The following is a 14,113-nucleotide window of genomic DNA, read 5'->3' on the forward strand; positions in this document are numbered from 1 at the left end:
ATACCACAGTTTATGGGGCCGTGAGACTAAATAAGCATAAACATTGTCAGTGGCACAAATATCTGTATAGAGACAGACAGAGAGACTAAAATAAACAATATGCGTGGTGTAGTTAAAATTATAGGCTAATTAAATATAGAAAAGCTATTGTTAATAACGAAGTAACTGTTCCCCAAGTTTAAAGCAGGCTGTTTGTAATTTCCCATGATACAGAGAAGTGGAAGGCCTCACATCCTTCCAGATGATCTGACTGGTAAAGTGGATGCAAAAGTAGCAAAAAATAACTACTTCATAAAAATCAATCGATCTCTAGAATTTATAGGAAAACAATTTTGAGAGTCACAGTTCACATTTATAAATGGAACCACTGGTCAGATTTTACAGCTGTCTGGGTACATTATCAGCACACCCATTTAACACACTGCCTTGAGATCAAGTTTGTGGGACCAGTAACAAATGTGACTAACAGTGGATAATGAAAGTATACAAAAAAAGGGCAGCACAAATAGTCACTGTTTGTTCGACCTATGGGTAGATGCCTGAAGAGAGACACAAAATATCCCAGCTTTAAATTATGAAACTAAGAATATAAGAGAGGAGGTCAAATATGAACTGGAATTTTTTTTTTTTTTTTAAATCTTTGATGAATCAACCAAAACAAAAATACACCCACCTTATTTTTACAGTTTTCTGACTTTGCTACACATTCTTCCCATCGAATTAGCAATTTTTGGATGCTGTCCTCAAAGAAAATGGAGTGGCACTTGCTTATGAACTCCTTTAAAGCTACACTGTCTTCAATCCAGTGTCCTCCAAGTTGTTCTTTCAGCGGTCCAAACATGTGGTAATGACAGGGTGATGAATCTAGACTGTATGTAGGATGTTCCACAGCTGCCCAAAGAACTTCATCTAATTTGTCACTCAAAGCACCAGAGTGGAGCATTGCCTTATTGTGCAGAAGAATCATCATCGGTGACAATGCCTTGAGCACTTCCATACCTTATTCCTACTATTGAAGCAATTTTGGCAAGATTTACACACCAGTCTTCCACAATAAGGTCCTTTACGGCACAAATGTTGTCTGGTGTGATGTCATCCATGGTCGTCTTTGCTGGGATACGTTTCCCACAGCTACTTGGCCTGGCACAAATGCCTTATGCAATTTGTGCACTTGGATCTTTGAAAAGGTTTCTTCCCCGAACTGTGCATAGAGCTTCCTCAAAATTTCTGCACGTCTGATGCCTTCTTTCAGGAGAAACTTGACAATTATGTACCGTACAACAGACTCGTGTACCTATAACTCCTTCATGGTGACCTGACTCGAGTGGTTGCAGCATCGCAGTGCCTAACTGCAGCATCACAATGCTATTTCAGACATCCTCATCACCAACCTGTCAAAGCTGCGGCCATTTCCATCCACTACCACGGCTGCCAGATTTAATTTCCAGTCCATATTTGAAAGACCGTCGTACTACAGCACTCTAACATTGCAAGGACAAGATTAGACTAATTACAGCAGACCCAAAGGCATGTAAACAATCATCCTTTTTGCACTCCATATGTGAGTGGAAGGGGAAGAAGCGCTAATAACTGCTGCAACGGGAAGTACCCACTGCCATGCACTTCACAGTGGTTTGCAGAGTATGCAAGTAAATTTAGATGTAAATATAGAAGAAAGATTAAAGCACGCTGAGATGCATGAAGATGGAAACTCCTCCATCCACTCCTATGAGTAACAATTTTTTTTTATTTTATATCTAATGCAGTTGCGCATGCAATCGCTAATATGTACAGAAATGTGTCAAACTGTCATTTATGCAAAATTTCAATTGACTTTATAGATAAATTATTTGCATTTATCGTCCTGATTCCAATGACACAATTAGTTTCATTAAAAGCTCAGTTAATTAAAAGTTACAGTTAACTGAAACTCAGACTATAGTAAGTAATGGGGAAAAGACTTTGAACTAATAGACAGAATATGAAGTGCTGTTATGACTCACTGAAAAGTAGACATTTCACTCTTTCTGAAAACATAGTTTAAATTACCTGAAACTAATTAACTTATGAGATAGCAGAAATTGAAAGTTCAGACACTCATATTTTTGACTGCCTATTTTGCCCCAATGCCCATTAGATTGCCCCTTTGGCAATGTCTACTTCCTATATTTTTCTGGATTAGATGACACATTGCACTAATTAATTAAGACACTAAATAAGATTCTGACTAATTTAGAGTCATAAAAGATAATATTCAAGAGGGATGCTAGACTTGTAAGTAGGAGATTTCTGAATGCGGAAGCATAATAGTGTGCTATATGGTATTATAATTTACTAATCTTTTAACGTTTTTCATAAACCAGATATAACAGCAAAGACATAGCTCATACAAAATAGCATAACAATGGTCCATATGGTTTTATAATTTACTAATCTTTAATATTTTTCACAAACCACATATAACAGCAAAGACACAGCCCATACAAAACAGCAAAATCTATTGTAGCTGATTTCAAAACATTAAGTACTTTCAAAAACACCCATCCCCAAATTCACCGGTCTGTCTTTATAATTTGTACACGCAAAAACTATGTCAGTTAAGGTGAAAGACTTGACCGGTTCGCAACTGTGCAACAACTATGTCAGGGTGAGGAAAGTACCGAACAAGTAACACCTCAGCATCAAAAAGTCTGTGCCCCGAGATCATACATGCCACACCTTTGTGTGTAAAGAGTCTGCAACCACATGATATCTTGGCACTGTAAAATCTCGTGTGCAATTGTAAACATGTAACCTCAAAGTGCTAATATTTCACAGACACTATTTATTGGACAATGTAATTAATTTTTGTGACTGTACTGCACATTGTACCACGGGTGTTGTGATTTCACATTCCTGACGCTGCAAATTATGCTGCTGTAAAATTCAACAAATATTGTGTCACGAATTAATGCCTAGCTTATTTCTCTTCCAAATGTATTGACAAAGGAAGAAATGTGCATCTCTTTACCCTTGTAACTGTGATCTGTAAAACTGGAACTGGACATCAATGATGTTATAGTGCTAATAAAGTGGGAGAAGGCAATTCAAATTTATCTATTGTGTGGTCTATATCATTTGGCACTATCATTTACAGAATCTGTTTCTAGCATATTATTCCAGAACATCACACTATGAGATTCCGAGATACATGAAACAGAGTGCATCAACAGCTAAGGGAAATTTCACAAGACGAGTTAATGCTACTATCCATGCATGACATGATTTGTCAATCATTGTTATGTGCAACTGGCACATAATTCTGAACTAACTTCCTACATGATAATCATCAGGTATATACAAGCAGCCCTCACCTTGTACTCGTGAGTTGCTGAGACCGGATTTCCATCCTGGCACTCCCCGGATTCTGTTACTGAAGTCGTCTCCACAATCCACAGGTGCTGCTGGTGGTCACTGTAACACAGTACAATGAACTGTCATGTAAACTGGAGACATATGTTCAGATTAAATGCCTGAAAACAGCACAATAAGTCAGTAAAACTTTCGCAGTTTTGTACTGACCAAAGACCTACACAGGACATTCGCAAGGACAAAGTGTGCCTTATGCTCTCTCGGGTTATGTCATCACAGTCATTGTTGGATGCGACTCCATGCATAGCTTCCGACTGCACAGTGTGAGCATCTCGACTCAGCTTACGACTTTTTTTCAATGACCGAATAGACCAGTCACGGAATACAACAAGTGCCCACACAAATCACACTAAATCGTCGGAGAGGATGGGGATTCAACACACGGAGCACATAAGGATACAGATACCAATCCTACACTTGAAGGATTGAATGTACCCTTACGCTTCTTTGCTACAGCACAGTGGCATCACTGATGGGGATGCCCAATAGTTCTAGAAGAGAAAGATTGGCTCCTGGAGATCGTTTGGAGCATAGGAGTGAGTTAGTCGAGCCACAGCACGCTTGCAGCACTCATCTCAAGTGCCCACACTTCCTGTGATTGCACATAAAAGTTAAGTATTTTGTGGAGACACGAAAGTTTGTCCCACCAGGACCATCACGCGAGTAGGACACATATGCATGTGAGCAAAGTGAGAGGTTTGAAACTCAGGATTAATTCCATACCTGGGAATTGTTATTTAATGAAAAGGTTATTGTACAGTAAGAACTTGGCAATGGTAAACCTGTACAAGCTCGTGATAGATGAATGACTATAATTGTAGAGTGAATGCAATATGAACTAGTAGGAACGTGTTACTTGAATTCAAAGTGGAATAAAATAACTCAGTCAAACAGAAGTATTCACATATCATTATTATTACAATATTTTGGAAGAGAATGGATTATTGAACAGTGGGGAAGACTAGATAGGGCACACACTGCAGGCTCACAGTCAGAATTTTTGATATCTGTGCATGTACACTGGAAGTAAGTTCACCCTCTAAAAACTGGCTACATATGACTGTCCATTGCCTAATTTTCATACCAGCCAGACAGTAGCAAGGAATAATCAACAATAAATCACTAAATAGTAAGGGAAGTGGCTTACAAGCATTCTCAGTTTGTCATTTATCCTCTTCACATTTGCAGCGTTCTCCTTCAAACGAGTTGACAATGGTGGATGCAGTGTTGCTCCACAGTAAGCAAACCACAGCACATGCCACCTATGTTTGTGTATTTATACAAACTGTCTTCAAGATGTCTTTCACCTGGTCCTTAAAGGGCTTAAAAGGGGATCCATGAGGTCCACTGCCAGAGCAGAGTTCACCATAAACGATTTGACATGGTATCAATCACATGTTGAAGATGACCTAACCATCTCAGTTGACAAGTGACAATGGTTACATCAAGGCTGTTTAGATACGCTTTCCCAACACATTTTTTGTCATCAGTCTACTGACTGGTTTGATGCAGCCCGCCACGAATACCTTTCCTGTGTTAACCTCTTCATCTCAGAGTAGCACTTGCAACCTACGTCCTCAATTATTTGCTTGACGTATTCCAATCTCTGTCTTCCTCTACAGTTTTTGCCCTCTACAGCTCCCTCTAGTACCATGGAAGTCATTCCCTCATGTCTTAGCAGATGTCCTATCATCCTGTCCCTTCTCATTATCAGTGTTTTCCACATAGTCCTTTCCTCTCCGATTCTGCGTAGAACCTCCTCATTCCTTACCTTATCAGTCCACCTAATTTTCAACATTCGCCTATAGCACCACATCTCAAATGCTTCGATTCTCTTCTGTTCCGGTTTTCCCACAGTCCATGATTCACTACCATACAATGCTGTACTCCAGACGTGCATCCTCACAAATTTCTTCCTCAAATTAAGGCTGGTATTTGATATTAGTAGACTTCTCTTGCCCAGAAATGCCTTCTTTGCCATAGCGAATCTGCTTTTGATGTCCTCCTTGCTCCGTCCGTCATTGGTTATTTTACTGCCTAGGTAGCAGAATTCCTTAACTTCATTGACTTCGTGACCATCAATCCTGATGTTAAGTTTCTCACTGTTCTCATTTCTGCTACTTCTCATTACCTTCGTCTTTCTCCGATTTACTCTCAAACCATACTGTGTACTCATCAGACTGTTAATTCCGTTCAGCAGATCATTTAATTCTTCTTCATTTTCACTCAGGATAGCAATGTCATCAGCGAATCGTATCATTGATATCCTTTCACCTTGTATTTTAATTCCACTCCTGAACCTTTCTTTTATTTCCATCATTGCTTCCTCGATGTACAGATTGAAGAGTAGGGACGAAACGCTACAGCCTTGTCTTAGACCCTTCTTAATACGAGCACTTCGTTCTTCATCATCCACTCTTATTATTCCCTCTTGGTTGTTGTACATATTGTATATGACCCATCTCTCCCTATAGCTTACCCCTACTTTTTTCAGAATCTCGAACAGCTTGAACCATTTTATATTGTCGAACGCTTTTTCCAGGTCGACAAATCCTATGAAAGTGTCTTGATTTTTCTTTAGCCTTGCTTCCATTATTAGCCGTAACGTCAGAATTGCCTCTCTCGTCCCTTTACTTTTCCTAAAGCCAAACTGATCGTCACCTAGCGCATTCTCAATTTTCTTTTCCATTCTTCTGTATACTATTCTTGTAAGCAGCTTCGATGCATGAGATGTTAAGCTGATTGTGCGATAATTCTCGCATTTGTCAGCTCTTGCCGTCTTCGGAATTGTGTGGATGATGCTTTTCGGAAAGTCAGATGGTATGTCGCCAGACTCATATACTCTACACACCAACGTGAATAGTTGTTTTGTTGCCACTTCCCCCAATGATTTTAGAAATTCTGATGGAATGTTATCTATCCCATCTGCCTTATTTGACCGTTAAGTCCTCCAAAGCTCTTTTAAATTCCGATTCTAAAACTGGATCCCCTATCTCTTCTAAATCGACTCCTGTTTCTTCTTCTATCACTTCAGACAAATCTTCACCCTCATAGAGGCTTTCAATGTATTCTTTCCACCTATCTGCTCTCTCCTCTGCATTTAACAGTGGAATTCCCGTTGCACTCTTAATGTTACCACCGTTGCTCTTAATGTCACCAAAGATTGTTTTGACTTTCCTGTATGCTGAGTCTGTCCTTCCAACAATCATATCTTTTTCGATGTCTTCACATTTTTCCTGCAGCCATTTCGTCTTAGCTTCCCTGCACTTCCTATTTATTTCATTCCTCAGCGACTTGTATTTCTGTATTCCTGATTTTTCCAAAACATGTTTGTACTTCCTCCTTTCATCAATCAACTGAAGTATTTCTTCTGTTACCCATGGTTTCTTCGCAGCTACCTTCTTTGTACCTATGTTTTCCTTTCCAACTTCTGTGATGTCCATTCCTCTTCAACTGCACTGCCTACTGCGCTATTCCTTATTGCTGAATCTATAGCGTTAGAGAACTTCAAACGTATCTCGTCATTCCTTAGTACTTCCGTATCCCACTTCTTTGCGTATTAATTCTTCCTGACTAATGTCTTGAACTTCAGCCTACTCTTCATCACTACTATATTGTGATCTGAGTCTATATCTGCTCCTGGGTACGCCTTACAGTCCAGTATCTGATTTCGGAATCTCTGTCTGACCACGATGTAATCTAATTGAAATCTTCCCGTATCTCCTGGCCTTTTCCAAGTATACCTCCTCCTCTTGTGATTCTTGAACAGGGTATTCGCTATTACTAGCTGAAACTTGTTACAGAACACAATTAGTCTTTCTCCTCTTTCATTCCTTGTCCCAAGCCCATATTCTCCTGTAACCTTTTCTTCTACCCCTTCCCCTACAACTGCATTCCAGTCGCCCATGACTATTAGATTTTCGTCCCCCTTTACATACTGCATTACCCTTTCAATATCCTCATACACTTTCTCTACCTGTTCATCTTCAGCTTGCGACGTCGGCATGTATACCTGAACTATCGTTGTCGGTGTTGGTCTGCTGTCGATTATGATTAAAACAACCCGGTCACTGAACTGTTCACAATAACACACCCTCTGCCCTACCTTCCTATTCATAATGAATCCTACACCTGTTATACCATTTTCTGCTGCTGTTGATATTACCCGATACTCGTCTGACCAGAAATCCTTGTCTTCCTTCCACTTCACTTCACTGACCCCTACTATATCTAGATTGAGCCTTTGCATTTCCGTTTTCAGATTTTCTAGTTTCCCTACCACATTCAAGCTTCTGACATTCCACGCCCCGACTCGTAGAACGTTATCCTTTCGTAGATTATTCAATCTTTTTCTCATGGTAACCTCCCCCTTGGCAGTCCCCTCCCAGAGATCCGAATGGGGGACTATTCCGGAGTCTTTTGCCAATGGAGAGATCATCATGACACTTCTTCAATTACAGGCCACATGTCCTGTGGATACACGTTACATGTCTTTAATGCAGTGGTTTCCATTGCCTTCTGCGTCCTCATGTCATTGATCATTGCTGATTCTTCCGCCTTTAGGGGCAATTTCCCAACCCTAGGACAAGAGAGTGCCCTGAACCTCTATCCGCTCCTCCGCCCTCTTTGACAAGGCCGTTGGCAGAATGAGGCTGACTTCTTATGCCGGAAGTCTTCGGCCGCCAATGCTGATTATTTATCATAATTTAGGCAGTGGCGGGGATCAAACCCGGGACCGAATACGTTTTGATTATGAATCAAAGACGCTACCCCTAGACCACGGTCACATAGGCCTCCCACTCAACCTCATCAGTCCCGAGCCCATATTCAAGCTACAAGAGTGTTCTTTTGTGGTAACTGCTTTGTGTTCATGACAGTTAACAATGAAAGACCGCTACTACACCTTTGAAACCATAGCGGATTATTTATGGATGGTATCATGTATGATACCTTGTGACTTAAACAGGACAATTATCCATAAAATCGTGCAATTTCAAGTTACTCTATTATAAAAAAAACTGGCCATAAACATTAAACATGTTTCTTACATTTACTGTTATCTCAAGATAGGTATAAATACATACATATCAGGTATCAAACATTTACTTTAGTTTCACAAAGACGTACTGTGCATTTGAAAAACCCGAAGTTTCCAGTAAGTGCTACCAACTCCTGATAGTCGGCAGTAAGATGAACAAGTGAGTTTTGGCACATGTGATATCTATTGTATATGATACCACAGGCCAGAAAACAATCAGTTGAACATGCACCCGAGAAAAAAATGGAACTGGAGGTATCATACACGATACCTCAGGGCTTAAGAGGTTAATAATCAAGATGAATCTCATTTTTTGTTGGTGGAAGTGTTCACATTTTTGCCGTCACAACAGTAATGTGTGTACGCTCTGCACCTCATGAGTTTGATAACAGCTTTTGGTCAGGTTGGGTTGTTTGGGGGAGGAGACCAGATAATGAAGTCATCTGACTCATCGGATGAGGGTAGGACAGGGAAGGAAGTCGGCCGTGCCCTTTCAAAAGAACCATTCCAGCATTTGCCTCGACCGATTTAGGGAAATCACGGAAAATCTAAATCAGGATGGGCGGACGCGGGACTGAAACGTCGTCCTCCTGAATGCCAGCTTTTGGTCTTTATTCATGAATACTCCGTACATTAACCATCTGAATGCTGTGTGGGCAGCTCCAGTTCTTTTTATCAACACCCTGTTCACAGGTACAGTGTTTAGACAAGATGTTCCAAGATATTAGAAGAGATCAATCTGCTCCAATATTGTGTCTGAGATAGTGATATTGAACTCAGGAAGAGTTGCAACTGGAGCAGGTTGTGCTAATACCTTTGGTTTCCTTTTTCATGTTGATGGTAAGATGAAAACGATCACATGCAGTTTCAGAGCAGTTGGCTGACATTGTAACTCTGCAGCTGTTAGAGCAGGAGATACACTGCCACAGGCATCCTATAGTTCTGTCACTCGGGTAACCTGGGTATGTCTTTGTGAATGAAGTCTTGCCAGATTGAAGTGTATCTGTCACACAAGCTGAGAGACTGTTAACAGCAAAACATTCTTCTTATATGCATAATTTGTCTTCTTCCATTCTGATCTGACCTATGGAATTCTAGTATGGGGAAATTCCAATGGTGCAATAACAATATTTAAATGACATAAAACACAAATTGTGGAAGGAAATCATAAAACAATTATTTTTTTTTGTTTGTGTGCAGCTATATCCCTGCACTTCTGCAACAAACTGAAATATCCTTGTCAAAGTAGCAAAGCATCTACATCTCTACATCTACATCGATACTCTGCAAGCCACCTGACGGTGTGTGGCGGAGGGTACCCTGAGTACCTCTATCGGTTCTTCCTTCTATTCCAGTCTCGTATTGTTCGTGGAAAGAAGGATTGTCGGTATGCTTCTGTGTGGGCTCTAATGTCTCTGATTTTATCCTCATGGTCTCTTCGCGAGATATAAGTAGGAGGGAGCAATATACTGCTTGACTCCTCGGTGAAGGTATGTTCTCGAAACTTCGACAAAAGCCCGTACCGAGCTACTGAGCGTCTCTCCTGCAGAGTCTTCCACTAGAGTTTATCTATCATCCTCATAACGCTTTCGCGATTACTAAATGATCCTGTAACGAAGTGCGCTGCTCTCCGTTGGATCTTCTCTATCTCTTCTATCAACCCTATCTGGTACGGATCCCACACTGCTGAGCAGTATTCAAGCAGTGGGCGAACAAGCGTACTGCAACCTACTTCCTTGTTTTCGGATTGCATTTCCTTAGGATTCTTCCAATGAATCTCAGTCCGGCATCTGCTTTACCGACGATCAACTTTATATGATCATTCCATTTTAAATCACTCCTAATGCGTACTCCCTGATAATTTATGGAATTAACTGCTTCCAGTTGCTGACCTGCTATTTTGTAGCTAAATGATAAGGGAACTATCTTTCTATGTATTCGCAGCACATTACACTTGTCTACATTGAGATTCAATTGCCATTCCCTGCTGCAGATCCTCCTGCATTTCAGTACAATTTTCCATTGTTACAACCTATCGGTACACCACAGCATCATCTGCAAAAAGCCTCAGTGAACTTCCGATGTCACCCACAAGGTCACTTATGTATATTGTGAATAGCAACGGTCCTATGACACTCCCCTGCGGCACACCTAAAATCACTTTTACTTCGGAAGACTTCTCTCCATTGAGAATGACATGCTGCGTTCTGTTATCTAGGAACTCTTCAATCCAATCACACAATTGATCTGATAGTCCATATGCTCTTACTTTGTTCATTAAACGACTGTGGGGAACTGTATCGAACGCCTTGCGGAAGTCAAGAAACACGGCATCTACCTGTGAACCCGTGTCTATGGCCCTCTGAGTCTCGTGGACGAATAGCGCGATCTGGCATCTTCAATTTTTTGGTCCTGTCCTCCTCAGTTGCGCGTAATACTACGGTATGTTGATGATTTTCACTTATGGACCGTCTGACAGCAACTGAATAAAACACAATTTTAGTGCCATACGCGTTTCGCCTTTATTTTCTGCAAGGCATCATCAGTGGCCTGTAATATGTACATATGTTAGCTATTTTATTTACATTTTTGTCACTGTGCCTATAGGTTATAAACAGTTCTGGTGGCTGGTATTTCCACTGATGATGCCTTGCAGAAAATAAAGGCGAAACGCGTATGGCACTAAAATTGTGTTTTATTCAGTTGCTGTCAGACGGTCCATAAATGAAAATCATCAACATACCGTAGCGCGATCTGGGTTTCACACAACCGTCTTTTTCGAAACCCATGCTGATTACTACAGAGTAGATTTCTAGTCTCCAGAAAAGTCATTATACTCGAACATAATACATGTTCCAAAATTATACAACTGATCAACGTTAGAGATATAGGTCTATAGTTCTGCATATCTGTTCGACGTCCCTTTGTGAACGGGGATGACCTGTGCCCTTTTCCAATCCTTTGGAACGCTACGCTCTTCTAGAGACCTACGGTACACCGCTACAAGAAGGGGGGCAAGTTCCTTCGTGTACTCTGTGCAAAATCGAACTGGTATCCCATCAGGTCCAGTGGCCTTTCCTCTTTTGAGCGATTTTAATTGTTTCACACAGTTACAGGAGCCAAAAGAAATCTCCACTTTATCAATGTGCTCCACCATCATATTTTGGCTCCTATTGCGTTGTGCTGTGGTACAGAGATGTGGGGATTTCAATATGTACCAGGAAACATACCCAAAAAAAAAAAAAAAAAAAAAAAAAATTATGTGCCTTTTTTTTTTTACTTGACTTGATAGCCAAAACTTGAAGACAGGGCCTCATACAGAAAAGCTCCTGTCCAAAAATCAACAGAGATTTAGAAAACATCGCTTGTGTGAAACTCAGGATGCCCTTTTTTCACATTATAGACTATAAACCAATGATAGAGAGCAATAGGTGGATTCCATGTTCCTACATTTCTGAAAAGCTTTGACATGGTGCCCCCTGCAGATTGCTGATGAAGGTCCACAGTTTATTTCCCCCAAACACATGAGTGACTCAAAGACTTTTTACTTAATGGAACCCAGTAAGTTGTACTCAACAGCAAGTGTTCATCAGAGACACGGTTATTGTCAGGAGGCCCCATAAAAGTGTGATACGACCACTCTTATTATCTATATACATAAATAATCTTACACTCAGGGTGAACACTAATTTGTAGCTGTCTGCTACTTACACTGTGATGTACAGGAAACTGTCATCAATGAGTGAGTGTTGGAATATATGAGAAGACTCAGACACGATTTCTAGTTGGTTTGATAAATGGCAGCTTGCTTTAAATGTAGAGAAAAGGACTTTATTTTTCTAAGATCAGTCTTTCTGACACATATCTGCATATACCACTGGATGAGGAGTCACATAGCATCGTGGTTATCAACACTCCCTTTGGCTTACACAAATACAAACACTTGCTTTTTGGGATCTCTTCTGCTCCAGCAATCTTCCAGAAATATCTGGAACAGTTAATCATGTCCATACCTACTTGTAATAACATATTACGAGCATCTGCAAAACATTCACATCTTATTTACTATGTTACATGACATGGGGCTAAAGAGCCAGCTTTTCCAGGAACAACTGGAATACCTTGGGTATTTGCTCAACATAGATGGGATTCAGCCCATTGACCATAAGTTTACAGCTGTTGACTCTCCGCTGCTGCCCCAAAACTTACAGGAGCTGCAGGCTTTTTTGGGGAGAGGAAATAATTATTCAAAGTTCCTTCCACAAGCAATCCACATCATGCGTCCACTAAACCAGTAGCAGAAAGAAGGCATTTGGTACAGGTGGACAGTTGCGCTCTCACACAGCTGAAGCATCTGCTGCACTTACCAACCTGCCTTGTGGCCTTTTCGCCACAATGTCCACTAATTCTGTCCACGGATGGCTCTCCATATGCCATTGGGGCAGTTCTGGTCTGCAGGAACAATGATGGTACTGAGCTACCAATTTCCTATGCATCAAAGACACTCATACCCACGCAATAGAACTAATCACAAATAAGAAAGAAAGCTTTAGCATCTTTCTTTGCCATTAAGAGATTCCATGTTTACCTATTTGGGACTAAGTAGTGATTTTTGAACCATCCTCTAGTCTTCCAAAATGAACAAAGCTGTGCCTCCAGTGTTGGACGCTTTTCCTCAGTTACCATTAAATATGAGCCCACTGTGCAACACACAAATGCAGACACTATCTTGTCTACTTATGGAATCAGGCCTGGCCTTTGGCCTGCAGGAAATCTCATATTTCCACATAGATGAGGAATGGAAAAAAAAACCTTGGGCAAGTTTCCAATTACTGCTGCAAGAACAGCTGCAGACACTTGCCGCGAACCAGTCTTACACTATGTGCTTTATGGGTGGCCCACGTACTTTTCAAAGAACACTAATCTGGAACACCAGGCATGGGCTCACCCCTTTACCACTGTCTGTCATCATCAACAATGTCCTTTTGATAGGAGCTGAGGCTGATACTGTAACGTGAACCCAGCAATTCTGTGGCTTCAAGGGTTTAAGAATTACTCCATTGTGGGCACAGGGGAATGTCACAGATGAAAGCCCTTGTGCCATGACACACTTACTGGCCAGATTTAAACAAGGACACAGAAGCCACGGCGCAAATCTGTCCTGTTCGCACCCCAGCATCAGGAATCTTCATCCACCATGTCACCCCTGGGACTGCATTCATTTGTACTTTGTAGGCCCATTTCTGGGTCTAAGTGACTGATATTCATGGACTCTAATTACCTATAGGTGATCAGCATGGCCTCCACCACAAAGGATGCCACCACAATTAACGTGCTTATCCAGATTCAAGCTGTTGAAGGTTTCCTCGAACCACCGTATCTGTAATGGGCCCCATTTCATGGAGATAATTTTCATCATTTCCTCCAGCAGCAAAAACCGCCTTCCTAGTCTGTCATTTCACCTTTCCTCCAATGGCAAAATTGAGCAAACAGCACAGATATCTAGGCAACAAACAGTGAATACAGTGGGAACAACCAGCACTAGAGCAGCCCTCATGATGATTGTATCTACAGGACCAATCCTACCCATAACTGTAGCTCAGTGGAGTAACTCCATGAAAGACAACTGTGGACTCTGCCACCAGTGGCCTACCTTGACCTAGA

General features: G+C 41.0%; 1 protein-coding gene across 1 annotated transcript in view; it reads right to left on the minus strand.

Moving 5' to 3' along the window:
* The window catches only part of LOC124552329 (ectopic P granules protein 5 homolog), a 358,669-nt gene that overhangs the window by 323,037 nt on the left and 21,519 nt on the right, over positions 1-14,113 (minus strand). The window contains exon 4 of the mRNA XM_047126600.1: positions 3,354-3,453. Coding sequence (XP_046982556.1) covers positions 3,354-3,453 — 100 coding nt within the window. The remainder of the gene's footprint in view (positions 1-3,353; positions 3,454-14,113) is intronic.

This window comes from Schistocerca americana, chromosome 10 (genome assembly GCF_021461395.2).
Source record: "Schistocerca americana isolate TAMUIC-IGC-003095 chromosome 10, iqSchAmer2.1, whole genome shotgun sequence".
Lineage (NCBI taxonomy): Eukaryota > Metazoa > Arthropoda > Insecta > Orthoptera > Acrididae > Schistocerca > Schistocerca americana.